Source organism: Meles meles, chromosome 5 (genome assembly GCF_922984935.1).
Source record: "Meles meles chromosome 5, mMelMel3.1 paternal haplotype, whole genome shotgun sequence".
NCBI classification, from domain to species: Eukaryota; Metazoa; Chordata; class Mammalia; order Carnivora; family Mustelidae; genus Meles; species Meles meles.
Window position 1 is genome coordinate 103,686,876 of NC_060070.1, and position 24,027 is coordinate 103,710,902.

Consider the following 24,027-nt stretch of genomic DNA (forward strand, 5'->3'; position numbering starts at 1 on the left):
GACACTCCAAATCCAGAGTCCTGTCTTCTCACCCTCTGCTGGTCTCATCTCACATGTTTTGGTTTCCATTTCCCCTTTCTCCAATTTATAATCTTCACTGCTTAGAGTGTTGGATTAGATTCTTAATCATTATTTGGGCTCTCAATTTCCTCCCTTGGCATCCCATCCTTCACTCTGATGTCAAATATAACTTTATAAAATGTATATCTGGTTATGGCACACCCTTTTCCAATTGCCTACATGAAGACACCATAGTTCCTTACTATTGCATACCTTAGTCTTTATAATTTGGTTCCTCCATTCTTTTCTAGCTTTTCTCACACCTCTCACACTAGAGAACGTGCATGCCCAGCTATTGAACATGGGTACAAGGCTTTGTAACTGCACATCAGTCTGGAATGGCTTCACCCACCCCTCCAAATATCTTTATAGACATTTTCCATAAGTTCCTCATGAAGTCTTTGGAGTCATAACTAGGGCTGCTTAGGTGCTCTATCTTTCCTATTATTCAGTACTCTATACCTACTCTAATAGAACTGACCTCTTAACAATTACTAATGCTCATGTCTTTCCTATTGTCTGTGGGAGTGTTTTTTAAGAAGCAAGATCCTCAGCTATCCATCTTCTCTCAGTGTATAGTTAATACTGTGCATATAACACAAAGGGTGATTATTTAATATTGGATAAATATTTTTTACAATAAATCAGGCCCAGATATATTCTAAGGATTCTCTCTAGACAGAGACTTGGCAACCGATACAATGCATTAATGTCTATTGACACATTTATTTTATTTTATTTTTTTTTCCATTTTATTTATTTTTTCAGCGTAACAGTATTCATTCTTTCTGCACAACACCCAGTGCTCCATGCAAAACGTGCCCTCCCCATTACCTGTTCCCCCAACCTCCCACCCTTGACCCTTCAAAACCCTCAGGTTGCCCCAACCTCCCACCCCTGACCCTTCAAAACCCTCAGGTTGTTTTTCAGAGTCCATAGTCTCTTATGGTTCGCCTCCCCTCCCCAATGTCCATAGCCCGCTCCCCCTCTCCCAATCCCACCTCCCCCCAGGAACCCCCAGTTTGTTTTGTGAGATTAAGACTCTTATATCTGAGAAAAGTAGAACTTCTCTTCATAAAAAGTACCAATTCTCCTGGTCACTTAATTGGAATTTCTTGGTCTTTGAGACTTCAGAAGAAAGAAGGATGTTCGAAATTTTAACTGATTTTGCCAATCTACCTGAGCAATTAATTATATAATATAAAATAAATGTGAGATTAAGAGTCATTTATGGTTGGGAGGGAGACAAACCATAAATGACTCTTAATCTCACATTTATTTTATATTATATAATTAATTGCTCAGGTAGATTGGCAAAATCAGTTAAATTTTCGAACATCCTTCTTTCTTCTGAAGTCTCAAAGACCAAGAAATTCCAATTAAGTGACCAGGAGAATTGGTACTTTTTATGAAGAGAAGTTCTACTTTTCTCAGATATAAGAGTCTAAACTCTTTATGTACCATTTCTGAAAAACCAAACCACATGAACTCATTTAAGAAGTAACAGTGTTAATGGCTAACACTAAATAAACATACCCTACTGTTCTTAGTTCTTTACACATATTAATTCATTTAATCCTCACAACTCATGTAATCTCATCCTAGAGAGCAAATACTATTAATATTCTCACTTTAGAGATGAAGACACGGAGGCAGGGAAAGGTGACATGTTGTCCAACATTATACAAATAGTAAGTAGTGGACCCAGGAATAAATGACAAAATGAAATAGATGATAGGTAAATAAATGTACAGATAGATAATATAGACACCAAAAATGCTATTTTAGGAGGGATTTCCAAATAACAGTTTTTAGTGTAATTATTATAGAAATCAAGTGGATCAGAAACATTCTCACACATGCCACCTTGTAAGATTTTCACTGCAGCCTTCATCTCGAAAGCCCCAATCTGGAAACAACCAAACTGTCTTTTAAGAGTGGTGTGACCAAATAAACTCTGATACAAGCACTGTTGACTATATTGCAACGGTTAAAAAGAATGAGGTCACTCAATTTGAAAAATGGCTGAGATATATTGTTTAAAAAAAAATCCATAAAACCAACTCTATTATATTCCTGTAAGTCAAAAGTATGAGGATAATAAAAAGATCAGTGGTTGCTAAGGGAAGGGAGGATGAAGAGCTCCTTTAGGAAAGAGGATTTAGAGGGTAATGAAAGTACTCTGTATGATACCACAATGATGGATACATGTCATTAAATATTTGTCTAAACCCACAGAAGGTAAACACCAGGAGTGAACCCTAATGTAAACTATGCACTTTGGACAATTATAGATTCATCCTTGTGATTCATCCTTAGAAGAAAGCACCATTCTCATGAGTAATGTTGATAATGGGGGAGGCTAGGCAGTGTGAGACAGGGGTATATGGGAAATCTTTGTACTTTCCTCTCAATCTTATTGAGAACCTAAAATTGCTTTAAAAAATAGTCCTTAAAGGGGCGCCTGCGTGGCTCAGTGGGTTAAAGCCTCTGCCTTCGGCTCAGGTCATGATCCCAGGGTCCTGGGATCGAGCCCCACACTGGGCTCTCTGCTCAGCAGGGAGCCTGCTTCCTCCTCTCTCTCTGCCTGCTTCTCTGCCTACCTGTAATCTCTGTCTGTCAAAAAATAGTCCTTAAAAATACATACAATATATCATTTATGTGATTAAACACACATAATAAAATATATTCTCCAAAAGATACATATATATATCTATATATCTATACACACACACACACACACACACACACATATATGGAGGTAAAGATTTGCAAGTATAGGTACTATGTTGATATAAGTGTATCCGAGTAACCCATCTCAAAAGGATTTAGGTGTTTAAGAGAGAACTTTAGTTTTATTGATGATTTTATTATCTTTAAATAATGAAAATATGTGTTAATTATATGATATAATCATTCTAAAGAAGTAGTTATAATTAATTATTCTTTCTGATTTTGATTAACATCTGCTTGTCCAAGAGACATGAGTTTACATTGTCTATATTAGGCAAAAGACATTACCTATCAGAGTGGAGAGTAAGTAGAGAATGTTTCCATTTTAATGACTCTTGGAAAGACTTGGCCTAAGAAATCACCATGGGGTCAGGTAGGGACACTAAGGATTGGATACACTTTCAACAGTCCCTAATACCCAGCGCACAGTCAGCGATCTTTACAAATAATTCTACACCAAACCAGGACTTGCCATTTGTCTTATTAATTCTTCCAAATTCTTAGTACTCTATTCTTTTCAGCACTCATACAGTCCTTTGAAGAGTATCTTGCTCTCAGTAGGTTCTTTAAGACCTTATCAACCAGGTACCTAAAGCCTTTTTAAGCTAACTAAAAAATTAGCTATCACCTCCATTTCCTTTCCCCCTACCCAAATTCAAATAAACATCCACTGTGCAGCCACCTCATGCAAGAGGCAATATCTCACACAACGTGTTTGCTCGGCCTCCTTGCCAAATATCTGAAGAGGAACAAAGAGGGACAGTTTCTGCAGAAAATCTGGGGCACTCTTTCTGTGCATATTCATCTGAAAGAAGAAGTTTGCTTTTTCCATTCAGCGGATATATTAATTTATTTAACCGTTCCCTATTTTGTGCTAGACATTGTTCTAAGATTTTCCATAGGAGTATAGAAGAACAAAGGATCATTGAGAAGTTGGAAGGTAAGACTCTTTGAAATAGGGAAAAAATTGGGTAAAGAAAGCAAAAATGACCTGGATTTTAATTCTCCTGAACCGAGACTTTCAACATTTGGCACATGCAGAAAAAAATGTAATCATGCAAACATCTAATACAACTTTCTTCCCCCCCACTGGCTTCTCTCTTAGCCCTATAGTCTTCAAACAGTATTTTATTATAAAGGCTTGGTACTATTACAGCATTTATTATTTATATTTGAATAATTTTAAAATTTCACTGACATTTCAAGTTTCCTAAGTATCAAATTTTTTGTTTATATTAGCATTCCCTTTCCTTAAACCCCTGTCTGTTAGGCCAAATCCTAGGAGACTTTTTCCGAGCTGCTTGATTACTACCTATTGAAAGTTACGTCTCATAGACACAAACCAGCTACTTTCTTTCTTAGTACCAAAATCTGATCATGCTCCAAAACTATCTACCACCTATTTCACAGAAGTGGCTGCCAATGACAAACTTTTTAAAAAGAAAATATCGGTCTATAGTAGAATAAATTTTGTACTCTAAATGGTGTTAGGAAACTGGTGAAAAGTTACATGATTTCTGCTCCATGTGTTTTATTCATCTCTAGTTATAGAAGTACATTTGTTGCTTGTGGTCAGAGAGAGAAGATAAATAGAGTTCACCAATAGGGAAAAGGACTTTAATGATTTCACTCTCTGGAACGTTATTGCCACAGTCCTTATGAGCTCCAATAATAAGTACACGACTTACACTTTTCCCTTTGTAATTTCCTAAAAAATTATTCACTCTTCTATTCATGGTTTAACAAACCTTTTTCTTAATGCAGTCTGTTACATCAAATTAGAAACATTTCAACCAATTTCAGAACCATTCTACATGAAAAGAAAAATATACAACTTTGACAGGCTAGTATTTACAAGGAAGAAAAGGTCTTAGAAAGTTATTTTTCTCCATCTTTCATATTCAGCAATTATAATTTTTGCCAAGCTAAATACCTTGTGAAGATCTTTATAAAATAGCTTTGTAACAAGGCACTAAGATCATGTTTTACTTTCACGTGAAAAATACAGTTAAACTTATTTGTTCAGGAAAACTACTTTACAATATTACTCTATATATAGCATGTAATTCAGTATAATGAAATCTTCCTCATTTCTGTTACTAAGTATATCAAATAGACTTCTAACATGATTGCCCTGGTGCCCATATTTTAGGAAGATTCCAATGAATTCCAATTTGGTATTTTTGCTGAGAGTCCCAGGTGCCTGCAAAATACATGCAAAATATATATATACACACACATACACATATAGATATGTATATAGTTTTATTTATAATCATTCTTACCTAACACTCATACATATTTGAGTAATAAAAAAAACTATAGTATGATTTGTCAGTTTCAAGTGCCGGAGCTGAGGGGGTGAAGATTTCAGGAATAATGGCAAATACTGTCTGAATGTGTCTTTTTGGAAGGGTAAAGCATTCTAATTTGCTTGAATACCATATGCAGAGATCATGTCTGTTTTGTTCACCAGCTCATCCATTGGGCCTGGCAAGTACACTGCATATGGTGGCCATTAACACAGAACACATATTTTTCAAATGAACAAACATATTGTACTAAGTTGGGATGTTCAAGGATAGATTTTCCCCTTCAAACAGATTTACTTTTTAGAGATAAAGAAAATTTCTTGGAATAAAACAGCCCAAGAACATTTTCATCTAAGAACAGCTTATGAAAGTCTGTTTGCAGCCTGGACTAAATAAGGTACTTACTGGTATAAATAAAATGATTCAGTAACTTCAGATTTTGGCAGTTGGATTCATTCAGATCGACTGTACTTTTATCTCCTTTTCTATCAATTGATGGATTAAATTGCAAGCACGTTGGAATCATTGTGCATCTGTAATATTTTGTTACTAGGTTTTATACATAGGTGTGTATGTATATACACACACACACAAAGCAGATTATCTAGATAATAGTCTTCCAAATAATTAATGGAAATATGTAATACTACCTCAATTTCCATATAATCTCTGCTGCTTTTATTGGCATGCTTCACATGTGTCGTCTTAAGTACTGAAGAAATCTTTTTTTTGTTGAGTTTACCTGGTTGCTCATCCACATCTGAGCGGCCCCGGGGAAGCCAGCTCAGTGAGTTGTGTAGTTGAGTTTTGACTAGACTTTGTTGATGTAGCCATTTCATAATTTTATTACCGCCAGCTTGGTTTTAATTTGAACTGAATCTCTCAACATACAAAGGCAAGTCATACTTATTTTGAAATGAATTACCGAGTGATTCACTGATGAAACATTCTGAGGATGTTCAAAACATTGCCAGATGATTTAATAGACCAAACAAAGGTATATCCAGAGGGTAGATTTACTGTGGCTACTTGATTTGCAGCATATGACCCCATAACTCTCTGTGCACAACCGTTGCTCTGGCTTAATCTTACCTCCAACGCTGGACATTCTGGAGGAGTCCTGATGAGAGCTGGATTTATTGCGGTTTTGATTTTTCCGTTTGTTAGCGGCTCTCACGGATCGAAGGAGTACCTCGCTTGCCTTGAAGAAGGCCACCATGAACGGTTGTTTGGACTGAGGCCCATGTCTTCCCACAAGACCCGCGGATTTCACATTGATGCTGCGTCCTGGAACAGAAAGCGCAAGCACTTGGTTTAAGAGAAAGAAAGAAGGTTTACCTGACGTGAATGAATTCTGAGGGTGCTTTGAAAAAGGAACATTATTTTTGAAAACATTATCACAATGTTTTCCTTGCAGGCCAAAGATTTTTATAAACATGGAGCGTTTGCCGGTACAGACAATTATCCATGCTCGGTCTTATATTTTGCATCATTCTTCACCACAGAATGTCCTCAGGCTGCCTTCACTAACTGATCCTTCTCAGACCTGGAAGTCAGCAATATTTCAGACGGAAAGGCTTGATTACCATCAGCCTGGAAATGTCCACATTAAATAACAATTTCAAAAATATTAGCTATGGACTCTTCTGCATTAAATGCCCTATAATTCTCCACTAAGTGATAAAAGCTGAATGGCTGCCTGGGTGTTTCTACTTTCTTCAGCTTTTTCAAGCCTTTCAAGTGTTAATTAGTGCTGAGAGCCTTCCCCTTCACCTCTGGCCTGTGCCCAGCAAACTTTACAAAGCTATGCTCTACTTAAAGCTCTTCACATCACAGGTCATTCTAGAAGCCCTGCTGGAGATGGAGTTTTGCTTTAAATTCCTCCTTCTCTGAGTTTTGGACACACCTGAATGTTTACTGAAGAGATTTTGAAACTTGTTAACCAAGCCTAGAGACTCTAAGAAAGAAAAGTTCCAGGTGAGTTCGGAGACTCACTTTTGTCTTTAAACCAGTCTGCATGCCAGACCCTTCTGAGCCCGCTGGTGTGGTTGTGTATCAGAGAATGACTGCAACCAGAGCCTGCACAGCAATGCATTAGAGGTCAAGGTGTCCTAGAAACTAGAAGTAGTTGTTAATAAAGAACCTCTCCCATTGGGTAGTAATAATACTACTAACAATAATGCCAAAGGTATTTGGAGCACTTGTTATGTATGTGCTAGGTATTTTTCTAAGTGTTTGCCTTGCAATATTTAATTTGGTTCTACAAATACTCTAGAAGTTAAGCATTACTATTTTCCCCTCTTTACAATTCACTCTAGTTATGTTCTTCTAATTAAAAAAAAATCACTGAATTTTTAAGATATATATCTGTGGCTATATTATACACATATATTTTATATATTTATATATTATATAATATTAATTATTCACATTATACATAATATTATATATTATAAACATATATATTTATATATTTTTATCTGAGATACATATATCTCTCATTGGCCGATATCTAGTTCCATGAAAATCACACAAGGAGGATAAACTATTTAACCTTAGGTTGTAAATTTAGTTGAGAATCACTAAAAACTCACACAAAGTTTCTACTCTAGATACAGAAGTTACCAATCTTTTAAGAGTCATATATAATGTGGTTTAAAATATGTGCATGATTGACTCTGCCTTGCCCCCTGAGAGATGTGCATGTTTTCTTAAAATATTTATTCAGTAAAGACTGTGGAGTAACCTCAGTCCATTATAAGACCTGACCCACCTTAGAAGCAAGAAAAGGAAAACAAGTCCTTGAAACGGCATCAATGGCATTTTAGCAAATAAACTCTTGCCTTAACAAAATTTATTTTGGCAGCATAAACACTTTTGTGTATACTTGTATTGTGCAGAGACCTTCTACCGTCAGAAAATGAGACCGTGTCATGTGAGGCTATGCAGCTGTTGGGAGGGACACAGAGGTCCTTTAAATATGGAGGTATTGGTTAAAAAAAGAAAAAAAAGAAGCCTGTGTGCTGATCCAAGCAGCATCCGTGGCCTCATCAATTGTTCTACAACGTATCAGGGAAACTTCGTTTGGTTCCCACAATTATTAAAACGGGCGGGATCTGTCTACAAACGCCACTATACCCAGTCCTACCGAAGAAAGAACTTCCAAATAATCAAGGCAGTAAACCTTAAACAAATAAGCATATAGGTTTCTCTTTTAAATGCAAACTTACAGTGGCTCTCTGCCAGAGTCTATATTTCTTAGAAAAACTCTATCACTGGCATAAATGAAAGAGGCAGTTTGATTTGTGGTCAGAGCAGTTTCCATTCTACTTCCACTGTAACAAATGTATTAATTCAGCTCAGACTTCCTCCTTCTGGCAGCCCTTTTGCTGTAAAAAGAGAAATTAGAAGTTCCAGCCAAATACCATACCTTGAACTGACCCACTTCAATACATAAACACTTTTACAACATATTTATTCAGGTGCAGCACTTGAAATTGGTTTAAGATGTTTCCAGTGACAGAGAGCTCAGCGAAAGAAAAAAAAAAAAAAAAAAAGAACTGAGAAACTTGACTGTTATGGAATAGAATAACTGGCGATCTGTTCTTCAAAAATAATTTTTTTCTCTCTTGGAGTACAACATAAAATGTATTTGTTGAGCTTTTATTTTGATTTTTTAATGAAGTGTTAATTTAACAGGAACTAAATTTTTACTTGTGTACATCCATGACTGCAGAAATCATTTTTAATATATGATCTCTCTAATACTAAAATAGGTTGCCACAAGATGTTCGCAAATGGAAGAGAGGAAAGTGGGTTTTCCATTCATTACAACACACACTGCCCCTTTTATAGTTAAACAAGCACTTAATGCAAAGTTCCAAGTTTCCCCGGGTTTGCAAGAGAGTTTCTTTTATTGTCATTCTAAAGACTTTCAATACTGTAATTTTTAATCTGTGGAGAAATAATACTGCTCAAAAGGTTTATGTTCTGAAAACCGTAAAGATGTGTGTATGTTACAAATATGGGTTTCTTGGGTTTTACAAAGGTGGATATTGTGTGTGAAGCAAAGTAGTCTTCAAACCAACGTGAACTCCCTTTAAAATAACTTTTGATATTATTAAGTTTCCTTTTGGTTTCCTTTTGACTTCAGCAGTGAGGTGACTATTAAGATTCCATAAGTTAATGCTTGCTCAGTCACTCTTGGTCTTGAGCTCCTGTGCCTTCAGACACAATATACCTTTACCGATTACGAGGACCAAGCCATTTTGAACGGCTGAGCAGTTGTTTTTGCTAAAACTGTTAACAGGAAGCCTATATTGCATGTATTGAAAATAGTGAGTCTTTTATAAAATTGATTTGAGTATGTTGAATTTTATTATTAAATGTACAGTGTGCTTTAGATATTGCAAATGTATAAAGAAGCCTTACCTAAAACATTTTGATTTAAGAAAATTATATGTAGGTGTGTATCACTGTGGTTTTATTTTTCAAAGGTGATCCTTACATTTGATTTCTAACTAAAACCTATAGCTATATAAGGATTAAAGATTGAATATATGGTGAAAATGGAAAAGGGGTCGAGTAATGAAAAGAATATTAAATAGAAGGAGGATGACCTTGGGCCCAGGCTTCATTCCCTTAGGATTTAGGCATGCCTAGGCATAGCCAGAACATTGCTAGGTTTATTTCAGCAAGCACAGAGCATAGAACAACATCACGGGAAAGAACCCAGAAAGTATAAATTCAGAACGATGCCCCAGGGTGTGTAGGGGAAAGGAGACAATTTGAGCAGCAAATATATGGGGATATTATTTCTCAGTTTCATTAACTACAGAGTGAGTAAAGATGGGCTTAGGATGATATCTTCCGAAGAAATGATTACACTTTTTCAACCAAAAATCAAGAGGGAAATATCTGAGTCTGGGGCTCTAACTTGCTCAGTTTTGCCATAACTGAAGCTGGAGATTGGAGACTTCCAGACCTGCCACTCTGACCCTCATGCCTTTGTATAAGCAAGGGGGTCAGGATATTGTATTCACATGTGCCTAAAGGCACAACGAACTATTTGAAATGTACAGTCATAGTGAAGGTAGAGTGGCAAACAAAAGATCTATCCCAAACCTACTGGTTTTGCATTTCTTTTTGGAAAACGTGACTTTCAAAATGTTTATTTCTTTAAAAATAGGGTTATTAAAGGAGGCTCTGACATAAAACAGCTCTTTGGAGGCATGTTGATACTATAAGGATAAGTGGTTCCAAATATGAGCATTTCGTTTCCCTGCAGAATACACAGTTTAAAAAACATGCATTTGAGGATTTATCAGTCTAAACGTTGATATCGCTCTGAGATGTTTGCATAAATTCCAGTTTTTTTCCTCCTGTAAACCCACAGTAATTGACTGCTTAACCCAAAACACCTGGGATGGAACTTGTGCCTAAATTACCTTTCCTTCATCTTGAAAAAGACTTGCAGCATCCTTTATGGACTATTTCATAGAAGACAAACCAGTGCATTGTTTCCGATCCACATACCCTTCTGATCTGCATTTATTTTCAATCTGTGATTAAATTTGATTCTGGTGCTCTTAAATTATAGTTTCTGTGACTCTAAATTATACTGGAATTTTACCCTTTTTAGAAACAGATGATTTAAAATGTGCAGAATTCTCTACTAAGAATACAGACTAAATCATCTTTATATCAGATTTTAAGGAATGCAGGGAAGACAGGATTTTGTCTATTTAAATTCCATCTACATTTAAACTCAAATTAACTTAAATTAAGCGGGTTGTAATCTAGCTATAAATTTCAACTCTGTTATAATTTGATAACATTTCCAGTTTCTAGTTTTATAGTAAAAACACTGGCGTATTGCCAGATATAAGTACACAGATTTGAAGTATCACAAACAGAATTTTATGTTTGTGCTCAGAACTTTCTTATTTTCAAGATGGTTTCCATTGCTTATAACCTCAAACAAAAGCAAGGAAAATCTGGGATTATAAACTATTTCAGTGATACTGAAAACTCATTGTTAAGAGATTTCTGGAAAAGCTTTTGAACTTCAGAATGAATGCAAGGTAGTAAGATCTTTGATTCTTCAAAATAATTCTGAGACTCTGGTTAACAAGCTGGGCTCTTCATGTAATGCCTTTGCTAGATGGCTTAATCCCCATTCTCTTTTTTATACTGACATTTAAAAGAGTAAATTAAAAATACTGATATTTAAAAGAGTAAATTAAAAATAACCGCTTTATTTTATATTAAATATTACATATTTATAATTACACACTCCTTATGAAAAGGTGTGAAAAACAAAAGGACAAATGTCATAATATATGTGAATAGGATAGGACTCTGTGGCTGATAGTAAAAAGACACATCAGAGGACTGAAATCCACGGAGGACAACTGAGAACCATATCCTGACACAGTGACATAAACTAGGAGTTGAAAATTACCTGTAGACAAGAAATGTGGTTACTATTCCCGATAAACCAGCAGTAGAAGAACTCCATTTTCCTCTATACCTGGGGTGACTGAAAGTTAAAGAAGTTTAAAGGAGGAAGATATTTTTTTCAAGAGTTGAAATTTGGGGGGTGCCTGGGTGGCTCAGTCAGTTCAGCGTCTGACTTGTTTCTGCTCAGGTCATGATCTTAGGGTCGTGTGATCAAACCCCGCATCAGGCTTTACACTGGACATGGAGCCTGCTTAAGGTTCTCTGTCTCCCTCTCCCTCTGCTCCTCCCCCAGCCCCCCTCCTTTTCTTAAAAAAAACAAACAAACAAAAACAAAAACCAACTCTTAAAGACTTGAAATTTTTTCTAAACATTTTGTTGAAGGCACTATAACGCCCTGCAGTTTGAGAAAGTAGTGGAGATTAGAAGAAAAAAGTAAATTATTTGGTCAGAAGCATTGGCACAATGAGTGGAGGCGTGATGGGCTGGGGAGGGGGATGCAAAAACTTGAGAACTGCAGTTCATGAGACTCCAGGAAGGAGGGCCTAGGGAAAGAGAGACCAAGAACCGTAAAGGATCAGGGCCAGGTTTGTGCCTAGTTGTGGAAGCCGTCCAGAACACTCGAGTGTTTTATTGCACCAAGAGTGGAGCTGAGGTGATGGAAATGATCGGTCTCCTTCCATGGGACATCATTCCAAGATGAAGAGGCTTACTGTCTCAGGTCTGACGAGCCCAACGAATGTCTCTGACTCAGGCCTTGTTTTCAGCTGGTGGAACTATGAATCTCAAACTAGGAAATGCAGTTTACCTTCACATAAGCACTTACTTTTTAATAGCTCTTTGCTTTATATATAGTGCCTTTCCCCTGAGACCCTACAAGCTTTACAGACATCATCTGTCACATGCTCCCAAAAGACTGGTTAGCAGTTGGTCTTACAGTCCTCATTTATTTTAAGAAAGCAGGAACATTCTTTTCACAAAACCATGAAAAGGGTGAATTATTTTTAGCCTTTTTTCCAGTTATTATGTGCCTCTTAAAAATAAAAAAGTATGCACATGCGTGCGCGCGCACACACACACACACATACGTCTTTCCTTTAAAATCATAGATTTAAGTAAAACTCTAACAAGGCAGAGTTTCAGCAGACTATCCACCCAAAAGTCTTTAAAAACTTTTTTGATGTGTTAAGATATCAGTGAAAAAAGCTTTTAGAATTCAAACTCATTTTAATTTGTTTGATAGCAGTGAAATTAATTTAATTTCACACTTCATTTTATCTCTAGGAGGTGAAAGTGGTCTTTGAAATGAACTTAGTACAATTACTTAAGAAACTGATGAGTGTCTAAAAGAAACACTCTTTTTGACCAGCTTATATGATATATGATTCAAAAGCATTGTTACCCTACAGAAAAGCATGGCTCGTTATATGTTTGATCTTTCTTTTCAGCTTGATAAATGAACCTGTGAAATGATCACATGCCACTTCCAGAATCTTTAGGCTAGTCCCTACCACCAAAATGAAAGGGAATCTTACTTGGACACTTGATAAAAGAGCGTGAAGAGAGTAAAAGATATTTTCCAAAATCCGCAGTGAAGAACTGATACTAAGAGACCAAACACGTCTGCTATCATCAGTGTCTACTTCTGAGGGGGAAAAAAAGAGTAAAGACATTTGGGATTTAACTCTTCCCTTCACATATGAAGGCTGGATCACAAAACATACATTTGAGTGAAACAAAAGGAGAACTTTTCTTCACCATGTTCTCATGTCTCTGGCTCTGGCAAAAATATAAGCTGGCCTGCCTCACGTAAACGACCAGTCACACCACCAGGATGCCATGAGGTTCCCCAGAGCAAAAGCATCCCTCTGAGCCATCCACATACAAAGTAACAGCTGGGTCCCAAGAGTGGTATCTTTTGGTCACCCTCAGCAGCAACATCTGATTTCATAGCCTAAGTAAATCTTTTATATTTCTATCAGCTATATTCCTTCAGAGAGAAATCATGTAAATACCTCCACATATAAATATAACAGGTACCCAAAAGTAGTAAAAAGAATGCCCTCCCAAAGGATCAAGAAAATTGGGAATTGAGAAGCTTAGCTCATTCAATACTTGTAACAACAAAACAGCTGCCATCTATTGAAGATTCATATGCCTCATATTTACTCTGTACAATAAGGCAAGGATTCCATTTTAAAAATGAATAAAATAAGACTCAGAGAAGGATCAGACTTTTAACTCAGCCCTGTGAACCCTGAAGTAGTATGCTATTCCTTTAAGTACATAATGTACCCCTTTGTTAAAGATTGGTTGGGGCTGTTGCTTTGTCTTCAGTTTCTGCTTTCCACCTAGAGAAGACTGGAGGAAAACCATCCATCTCCGATCTGTCAGTGATACACACATGGTGTCTGGAAGAACAGTGTTATAGCCACTGCTTTTGTTAAGTTCAAGGTCGGACTTTCCTTAGTAAGCAAGAAAATAAGGATTCAACACGACTTGCCAGCCATGGAAGGGCAGGTGATGTCCTCAGTTTATATTCCATTCAAATCAAAACTTATCATACTACAGAGAAATTAGCATGTATTTTTAAGGAGCTGGAATATGTAATTTCCCTCTCAAGGTATTTTCCTCTACAAATTTTGATCACCTCTAGTGACACAACTATGGGCCCTGGTTGTCATACACTTTTGTGTCTCTTTTTTGGTTTTCCTCTCTTGCACATGAGCTCACGCCAAGTATGCCGAAGTTTAATTCTCAGTAGCACAGAACATGGTGACTGAGCATGCCTATAGCAACTAAAGCTTCTCTTCTTCCCACTGTATTCTCTGCTCATAAGGCAAAACCCATCCTGCTGTTATTTTTACATATGTCTTTGAGAAATACAGATCAGCAATAAGTTAAACTCACAATGGAAAGAACAATGGCAAAGACAGAGTTAACTCCAGTGCATTGTGAGAATAAGGGGACTCTCATATTCTTCATGGCCCTAAATCAATATTACCATGAAAATATTTACCCCTCAGATCACTAGTTAAACCAGAATTAGTCTAGAATCGGGACTATAACAAACAACAAAAACTGGCATATGTTCCTGACATTGGCATTTGTTTGGCAAGATTGGTGATCCATAGTTACTGTTCTGAATTAGGGAAAATCAAAAACAGAAATACAGATGTAGCCAAACACTTCCATATCCCTTTTCATTAAGGGAAATCTGAAAAATGGTAAAATACATCTTTCATCAGATAATGAAGCAAGACTAACTAACTCCTGTTTGTCTCTGCCTACTTTAAATCATTGATTTCAAAACTCTTCTTCAGGTATGTTTTTGAGTTACGACGCTAAAATTTGGAGAAGCAAATTATGTTTACCATGTGTCTCTCACTGAAATATATTCATACTATAAATTAAAACAAAGAAAACTGCCATTAAAACCTAGTTTTAAAACATATGAGCCATGGTAAAATAGCATATTCAAGGTTTTCCATTTATTACTGAATATATTCCATAATCAGTATCTACTTACAAAAGAAAATCATTTTCTCTCTACAAATCTTTATACAAGACTAAATTAGGTTACAAGAGGCCCATTCAGGATAGTGATCAGAGAAAAAAATATAGATATCAAAAAAAGACATAATATTTTAAAAGATACCAGAATCATGATTCTTCATTTCCAGCAGAATGAAAACATCTATAAATTACATTCTAATCATTTTGGTCAAAATGTAAGGTTTTTAGAAAAGCACATCACCCAATTAAGCTCAACTTACAGAGAAAAAAAAACAAACAAAATAAATACATGAACAATTAAAAACATCTTTCATTGCCAGAGGATTTTTTTTTCTTTCAAATTTTTTAGGAAAGAATTACCCCAATGTGTTGCTCCCAAAACACAATTCAGGTAGTCCAAGATCTCTTTAGGGTTGAAACAATACCAACTCACTGTCAACTTTGATGCTGGAAGATGGGAAGGTGAGATGAGAGAAAGGATTAATTTCACACCGAATTTTTATAAAATAGTAAATTAATAAATCTGGAAATTGCACGCTTGACTGGCCTCAGGGTGACTTTGCTATACCCCGGCTTCACAAACCTGAGCACCAGTTGGCAGTTAAAAAAGATGGTGAGGGAGGTTGATATGAGGATTCCATGATGGGGAATATGGATTAAGGGAGAGAAAATGGGAGGAGAACCTATCAAAATATATTAGTGAAAGACAGTGTACGTAAGGGAAAGGGATGTTCATTATTAAATTCAAAATAAAGAAATTAAATTTGGCTAATTTAATTACATGTTGAAGTGAATCACTGGCAGAGGAAAAGTTACCTTCTCAATTTATGAATATATCAAATTAACTATAATCATGTAAGGGGCTGAAAGAAATGCTGAAGTAGTTAGATTTAGAAAATAAAAAATATGGTTAAAATGCTGTTACCTTTTGTAGGGCAGATCACAATTCAATTCCAGACAGAAAATACAAAAACCCAAAAGTGATTCCCAACAGATCCAACACAAAGTTCAACTTTGTCCCATAGCAATCATTATTAATAGTATTTTTAAATTTGGAAATTCCAAAAATACATTTATTTTTTCAGTTTGGAATTTGTACAAAATTTGTATAATTTGTAAGTCATAGTATATTAAAGCTGGCTCTGAAAATAAGTCATTGTTAGATTCATGGGCAAAATTCTTCAACTTTCTAAGGCTGAGTTTCCTCATGTGCAAAATAGGATCATCGTGAAGATGAAGTAGACAGTCCATTTAAAGAGCTAGCAAAATGCCTGGCATTCAGTAAGCTCTCAGTAAATGTTAGTTTCCATTAGTTATTAATATTATTGCAACTGGCCATCACAGCAAACACATGGTTTGAATATTTATCTAGAATGAACTAAAGATGTATCTAGGAAGTAAAACTTAGATGAATCGTAAAGAACCAAAAAAAATGAAATATTAGCATGAAAGAATAAACTGATGTCAGTAAAAAACACTGTGAAAATCAGGATATTAAAAAAACACATTTGTGGGGCACCTAGGTGGCTCAGTGGGTTAAACCTTCTGCCTTCAGCTTGGGTCATGATCCCAGGGTTCTGGATCGAGCCTCACATCGGGCTCTCTCTCTGCTCAGTGGGGAGCCTGCTTCCTCCTCTCTCTCTCTGCCTGCCTCTCTGCCTACTTGTGATCTCTGTCAAATAAATAAGTAAAATCTTTAAAAAAAACAGATTTTTATATAGATAGAAAGTAAATTTTGATAAATAGAATGAGTTGGAAAATACATGAAGTATAGTTTATGAAAACTGTATATGACTAATAAGAGAATTAATAACGACTTGGGTTGAACAAAGCACAAATTTACCAGTGCTCCAATATATATGTTTAGTTATCCTGGCCATGAAAGGCATATTGATGATTTTGCTCATTTTTATGCAGTGGGAAAACAGAAAAAATTCTGAGGCTTACAGGAAAGATATATGTTTTCTGATGTTCTTTAAGACACTACACGGGTTAGAAAACCCATAGGTCACAGCTTACACGGGTTTGGAAAATTAACAACACTGATTTTTAAACCCCAAGGGAAATCTATGTCATATTTATTTTCAGTAGACATCTAGTAATTTTTACCATAAAGATACGGTAAAAAAAGATATGGAATTCTTCTCAATGGGAACTTTTCTGAAACATTGACATAAAATGACCAATGCAGTTCTTTCTTTTAGCCATCTTATAAATATCACTCCATGGCTTGATTCATACAAAGCATGATTTTTAGAAACTAATACACTGCCATAGATAAACTTGTGTTTTAATGTTTCTGAACTTCTGTAGAAATATGATAGAAACAAAAGCTACTATAAAGAAAATATTCTAGAAAAATCTAGATTAAGTTTTATGTTTTGTTATAATGCTGAAAATGTTACTTTGGCCCTTAAAATAAAAGAAAGTATAATCTTCCTAAATTCTGTCACAAGACCACTCTAGAAATTAATAATTATAGATTATCAACTATGAACTTATATCTGGTTCCTCCATGACTCCTTGAGAATGTATTTATGACTGAATATTTTCTCTACACACACACACACACACACACACACAGACGCACGCACGCACTCACCCCAAAAGAAAGTTCATGAGATTTCTAATATTTCTTGCTTCTCTTACCAGTTTCTCCATCTCTGAGTTTATATATCTTGAGTTTTGGTTTGAATGTAACTCTTTAATATGGAGCTCCTTTAAGATGGCACATTTCTATTCTCTGCACCCTCTCTGAACATAATATTTATATATGTATAAGGTTGAAGTATAAATTTAAGCTCATAAATTACAATTACCTGATCAATTATTTCATGCAATATCATGATGCCTACAGAAAATGTCAAATAAATGGTGAATTCTTCCAGTCACATGTAGCTCATTCCTTCACAGTACAAATTATTCTATAGTCATCAACTTCCATTTATTAGGCATTTTTTCCCTTGTACCTAAATCAGCTATTTTTTTTTATTCCAACATTGATTTAATTTCTGGACTGTGTAGTAAAAGTTCAATTTTACTTATTTATGTATGTAAAGATTTGAAGTTAACTATTCTTCAACTATCTTCCTAATTTATTCTTACATATTCATCTGAAAGTCAAGCAAGTATGCTCTAATTATCCTTAACATTAAACAGTACATAAAGAACTACTTCATTTGTACTAATATTTACCTATAACAAATCATAGGGGTGTATGTTCCTTCTTATTTTCAGAACATTTAGCAAGATAAGTGATTCTTGCAGTTTCTTGGATATGGAGACTCATTTATTTATTTGAAACCAATTGTCATCATCATAAATTCAGCTAACGGGAGCCATATGGTTTTATGAACAAAAGTGACTTAATTGCTTTATAAGATAAAGTTCAGATAAGGGAAGAGAATATTATCAAATCTCAAAATGTTTAAAAGATCCTCTGATAAGCAGACATAATTCAACTTTTTGAACTTAGATAAATAATGGGAAACTGTAGTCAAAACAGCAGGACAAAAAGAAAAATATCACCCTTGATCTCTGAATTTCTTCTGCTACTTATTAGCACTATGTCAGCTGATATTCAGATTAACTAACCACATAGATCATCTGATCCTTGATACAGATAAATAGTCATCTGACAACACAGGGGCTTAATTTGCAGATTTTCCCCCTGAGGTAAAAACAACTGTCCTAGGAATCCTCAGGGTAACACAACAAACTTATATAACCAAATACTTCCATTTTAAGAAAGCAGATTCCAGGACATTAAATTTAAGCAGATATTACATTAAGAACTCTTCAATTGCCTCATATAAACATATTCGCATTCCACAAAGGTAAACGAATCTTAAGTGTACCTTGTACATTTGTTTAATATATAGTGACATGAGGACTAGGATATATTTTCCTAATTAGGAATATATATTCTGGATGGAACTAGAGGGTATTATGCTGAGTGAAATAAGTCAACCAGAGGAAGACAATTAGCATATAACCCCACTCATATGTGGAATTTAAGAAACAAAACAGAGAATCTTAGGGAAAGAGAGGAAAAATAAAACAAGACAAAATCAGAGAGGGAGACAAACCATAAGAGACTCTAAACTATAGGAAACAAACTGAGGGTTGCTAGAGAGGAGGGGAGTTGGGGGATGGGGTAACTGGGTGATGACACTAAGGAGGGCATGTGATGTAATAAGTATGGAAATTATACAACACTGATGAATCATTCATCTCTACCTCTGAAACTAACAATATAGTATACGTTAATTAAATTTAAATTTAAAAAAATTTAAAATTGAAAGTTTGAAAAGCAAAAAAAAAAAAGGGATATATATTCTGTAATTCAAAAGATGTCATTGAATTTTAGGAAAATCCAATTTTTAACATAGCATATTTAAAAGAAATTACAGGACACTGCAATTTTGAAGATAATTTTTATCAGTAGGTTAAATTACTCTGCACCTAGTAAGGAAAATTATCAATTAGCACATACCTCAAGGCTGTAGAAAAAATGATTAATTCCATTTCTTATTATTAATGTACATGAGGCAGCTGTCAATTTCAAGCAGTAAACAACAACAACAAAAAACCCACAAGTTAGGACCCTGGGTAATAAAAGTTCAAAAATACCCACTTTCAATCTAATAGTGCTGATAAGTAAAGTCAATGTGTTTTTTAAAATCTGCACAATAATGGTGAAAATAATATATTAAATTTGCTTTTAGAAAAGTTCTGAGATATGTAATTTCTAAAAATAGGACAGAGAAAACACAAAAAAATGCTCTAATTTTGACACTTTATGTCTGGAAATGTAACTACTGACTAGCATGGGACAATGGTTTGTTTCCTTGACTTTTCGGGAAGATCTTCTCTGATGTTCTTCCAATGAACTCATAAAATACCTTCCATCTTCCCATTAGTTTATAGAAAATGGCATTTGTATAGTGGGGATTTTATGCAGTGTGCTATAAATATCAGGATAACATATTTAGAAAAGATTCTTTAGCAAAGACTACCAATATTTCTTTACCCACATCTTCTACAAACATTAAAATACTGCTTGTAATTCTACATTTTTTGTAAGAACCCATCTAGATGCTAATAGGTTTATGAAGCCAAATGCTCGTAATTTATACTGAAGCATCTTTGGTTTGGAAATTTTTTCTTTTTCTTTTTTTAAAGATTTATTTATTTATTTTAAGGAGAGAAAGAGAGCGCGCATCTGTGCATGAGCTGGGGGGAGGGGCAGGAGGATAGGGAGAAAGAGAATCTCAAGCATACTCAGAGCCAAGCACAGAGCTGGAGACGGGACTTGATCTCAGGACCCTGAGATCATGACCAGAGATGAAATCAAGAGTTAGATGCTCAACCAGCTGAGCCACCCAGGCACTCCTGGAAATACATTCTGATGGTAAAATAGACCAGCCTTTAATCAGTTATCCCTACATTTATAAGCCTATCAAGTGACAAAACGCTTATTTCCCTTATTTTCACTGAAACAATTAGTTATCCCCCAAATATCTACATTTTCTAAGAATAAGATGATTGGGACTCAAGAAAGGTACTACATTAAGTACTGATAATTTGATAGTCTCTGGTACCTATAAATATCTAATCAATGTAAGCAATCAATCAGTCATGATACTCATCTCTGAGTGCTCATTTCTATTGACTTCATATCCCAGACAGGAATATATTTAAAAGCTTCCTACCAATAATCACTTTATTAGCCAAAGTTATTAGACATGAGCCTAATAACATAGCTGTCTATACACTGTGCTGCCAACTCGAAGTTTAAGAACATATCAACAATCCTGCCTTTTTCTAGTGGAAGAAAAGAAAAGAAAAAAGAAGAAATTGATTCTAAATTAAATGAGTCCCCCCTGGAGTAAGTGCAAAGTCTCTGTACGTTCGCTCACTCTGATATTCAGCATAAAGACCTTTTATTGCTATCTTACTGTGTGCCAGGTACTATTACCTAATACAGTCTCACACTGTCCTTGCAAGTTATTTCTATTACACTGATTTTATTAATGCTATGGCTATAATATGAACTACCTTGTCAGAGCCAAGATTTGAATCTAGTTTTCCTAATGATTTCTTCTTAGAATTTGTATTTTCAGATTGGAGCTACTTATTCTCTTTATTTATCCTCCTTAATTAAATTAAATTAAATTAAATATCAAAAAATAAGAATCAGGGGCGCCTGGGTGGCTCAGTGGATTAAGCCGCTGCCTTTGGCTCAGGTCATGATCTCAGGGTCCTGAGATCGAGCTCCGCGTCGGGCTCTCTGCTCCGCAGGGAGCCTGCTTCCTCCTCTCTCTCTGCCTGCCTCTCTGCCTACTTGTGATCTCTCTCTCTGTCAAATAAATGAAATAAAAATCTTTAAAAAAAAAAGAATCAAAACTTTACATTCTCTTATCTGTAAAAATAATAATAAATTTCTTTATCTTATATTTAAGTATCAATTATAATGGAATTTAAATTGAAAGTTTAATACCTCTGAAATCTGTTTTCTTGGTTTGGCTATAAAATTAAGTGAAACTTTGAAATATCTATCTATAAATCTTAATTTTTACCTTGATATACTTAAAGATTATGCCCAACTTCATTCAAAGAAAAATGGATATTAGAGTCTTATTTAAAAAAACTTTATAATGTTTCTTGGACATTAAACAATAGTCTGACAAAACAACATTTTGATGACTTGAATACAAATGAATCAGAAACATACGGATTGAATTTTCTTTGACGTATAAGTGGGTTTGAATAGAAAAGAAAAAAAGTCATTGGCAAAATTCAATCTGAGTATTGCCAAACCTAAAATGTCTGAAAACATAGGATTTTTTAAAAGACATTCTAATGAACCCAAAAATACTCTCTTTGTTTTTCCATCTCTAATTATTCTATAAACCCAAGTTTGAAAAAAAGAATTAATTTACTTGGAAGGTTTAAACTATATAAAGCATCAAACAGTGGGAAATTATAGTGTTTGGAGGGAAATTCTAAGTCTTAAAAGCTCAGTTAAATTGCTATCTGTGTAATAAACTGTGTATGTATATATGTATAAAGGATAATGATACTATAGATTGATCATCAATCTTAATAAAGACCTAATAAGTCAGATAATTAATAATTTTTTTATAATTTGGTGAGCTGAAAATCTTACAATAAATTATAAAAGAGACCTAAGCCTACTCATTTGCTATTAAAAAAAGAGTACTTAGGGCACCTGGGTGGCTCAGTTGGTTAGGTGACTGCCTTTGGCTCAGGTCATGACCCTGGAGTCCCAGGATCAAGACCTGCATGGGGTTCCCTGCTCAGTGGGGAGTCTACTTTTCCCTCTGACCTACCCCCTCTCATGCTCTCTCTCTCAAATAAATAAAATCTTTAAAAAAAAAAAGAGTAATTATCTATCACAGAGATTTATTAACCACCATGAGAGAATGCTTGAGAACTTTGAAACTGATTTTGCACGAGTGGGTCCAACCACTTGTCTAGAATCTCCAGATTTGACCGTTAAGAAGCAGCAGTGTTTCTTTTTGGTTAGCCTGCTCATAGGTTTGCTTTATGTTGCTGAAACAAACATGTGGAGCTTGGAGAATTATTCTGTATATAAAAAAAAAACACAATAGAATATCCTTAAACTCTCCTGCCAAATCCACAGCAGTTCATTTGTCAAATTTCTAAAAAAAGTACTTCATAAATTGGTATTTTTTTCAGTTCCTCTGAGGAATCATCATGCAACTTTTGATTTCAGCAATGTTTTGATTTCCAAAATATAAACTTCAGCCTCTTTCCTTTTTTTTTTTTGCAGGAACAGGATAATCAAAGTTTAATAATATACATCATTGATTTTCTCACCTTACGACTGAAACCATTTTAACTACTATACTGTGAGTTGAGTACAAAATTCTGCCCCTGTGTTACACCAAACAGATTTGGTTAATAATCACCCAAAAGTTACAGTTTGGAATGTCTTCTAGGAGTAACGTGTTCAGTGGAAGGTGGTGTATAAAAGTCTTTTAAATTGAAAACTCATTCAGTGATGATTCAATACACATTTTTAATGCCTACCCACAACTTACATTATACTAAGCACAGAGGGCACAACTGTGAAGGAGCAATACACATCCTATGACCTCATGAAACTGACATTCATTCAAACATGTAATCACAATGGTGTTGCTGTGATTGAGTAAAGCAGCAGGTCTGGTTCTTTTATGACGTGTGATCAAGCAACAAGAATATATTATACATAAGTGAGATTTCATTTTCCCTCCATGATTTGCCTCCAAATCACTTTCCTAATAGCATCTGCAGTCATATTTTAGATGTGAAAGTTGTTCTAGCCGACTCTGAACTATTGACTTTTTCCAGACTGTACCATGCCATTTTGCCATTCTCTGCATTTACTCTCATTGCTTCATCATCCAGGAATGAATTCTCTCTTCCTGATCTCACCACCACTCCACATATTTCCACAACTCTCTCTCTTCTCATCTCCATTTTTTAAAAAATCTTATTCAACTGACCTGGCTTAAAAGTTACCTGAACCACAGACCTTTAAGCTCTGTCCCATTTGGAATTAACCCTCTCTCTTCCATTTTCCTGGAGTGTCTTGAGGATACTACTATTTTTAGCATTTAGGGCACTTTAGTTTTTCTAAAATTAGCTACCTATGTCTGTCTCTAAGATTATATTGCCCTTTAACATGTCTTCCCTGTATAGGTACTAAATAATTTTACGTCGAGCAAATGGATAAGTAGATAATCCAGAAATGGATGTATGCAGAATCAGGTTTGTCTGCTCTGTTTGAAGCAATTTCACAATATCATTTTGAGAACATCAGCAGTAGCAATGAATGATGCAATAATATGCTGAAGCATCTGGTTATCCATATTTGCAGAGAAATGTCACAAGTAGATTCTCCATGAGGTCGCAG

General features: G+C 35.2%; 1 protein-coding gene across 1 annotated transcript in view; it reads right to left on the bottom strand.

The window, feature by feature from the left end:
* BMP5 (bone morphogenetic protein 5) overlaps nt 1-24,027 on the bottom strand; it is a 119,754-nt gene that overhangs the window by 12,035 nt on the left and 83,692 nt on the right. The window contains exon 4 of the mRNA XM_046004088.1: nt 6,198-6,392. Coding sequence (XP_045860044.1) covers nt 6,198-6,392 — 195 coding nt within the window. The remainder of the gene's footprint in view (nt 1-6,197; nt 6,393-24,027) is intronic.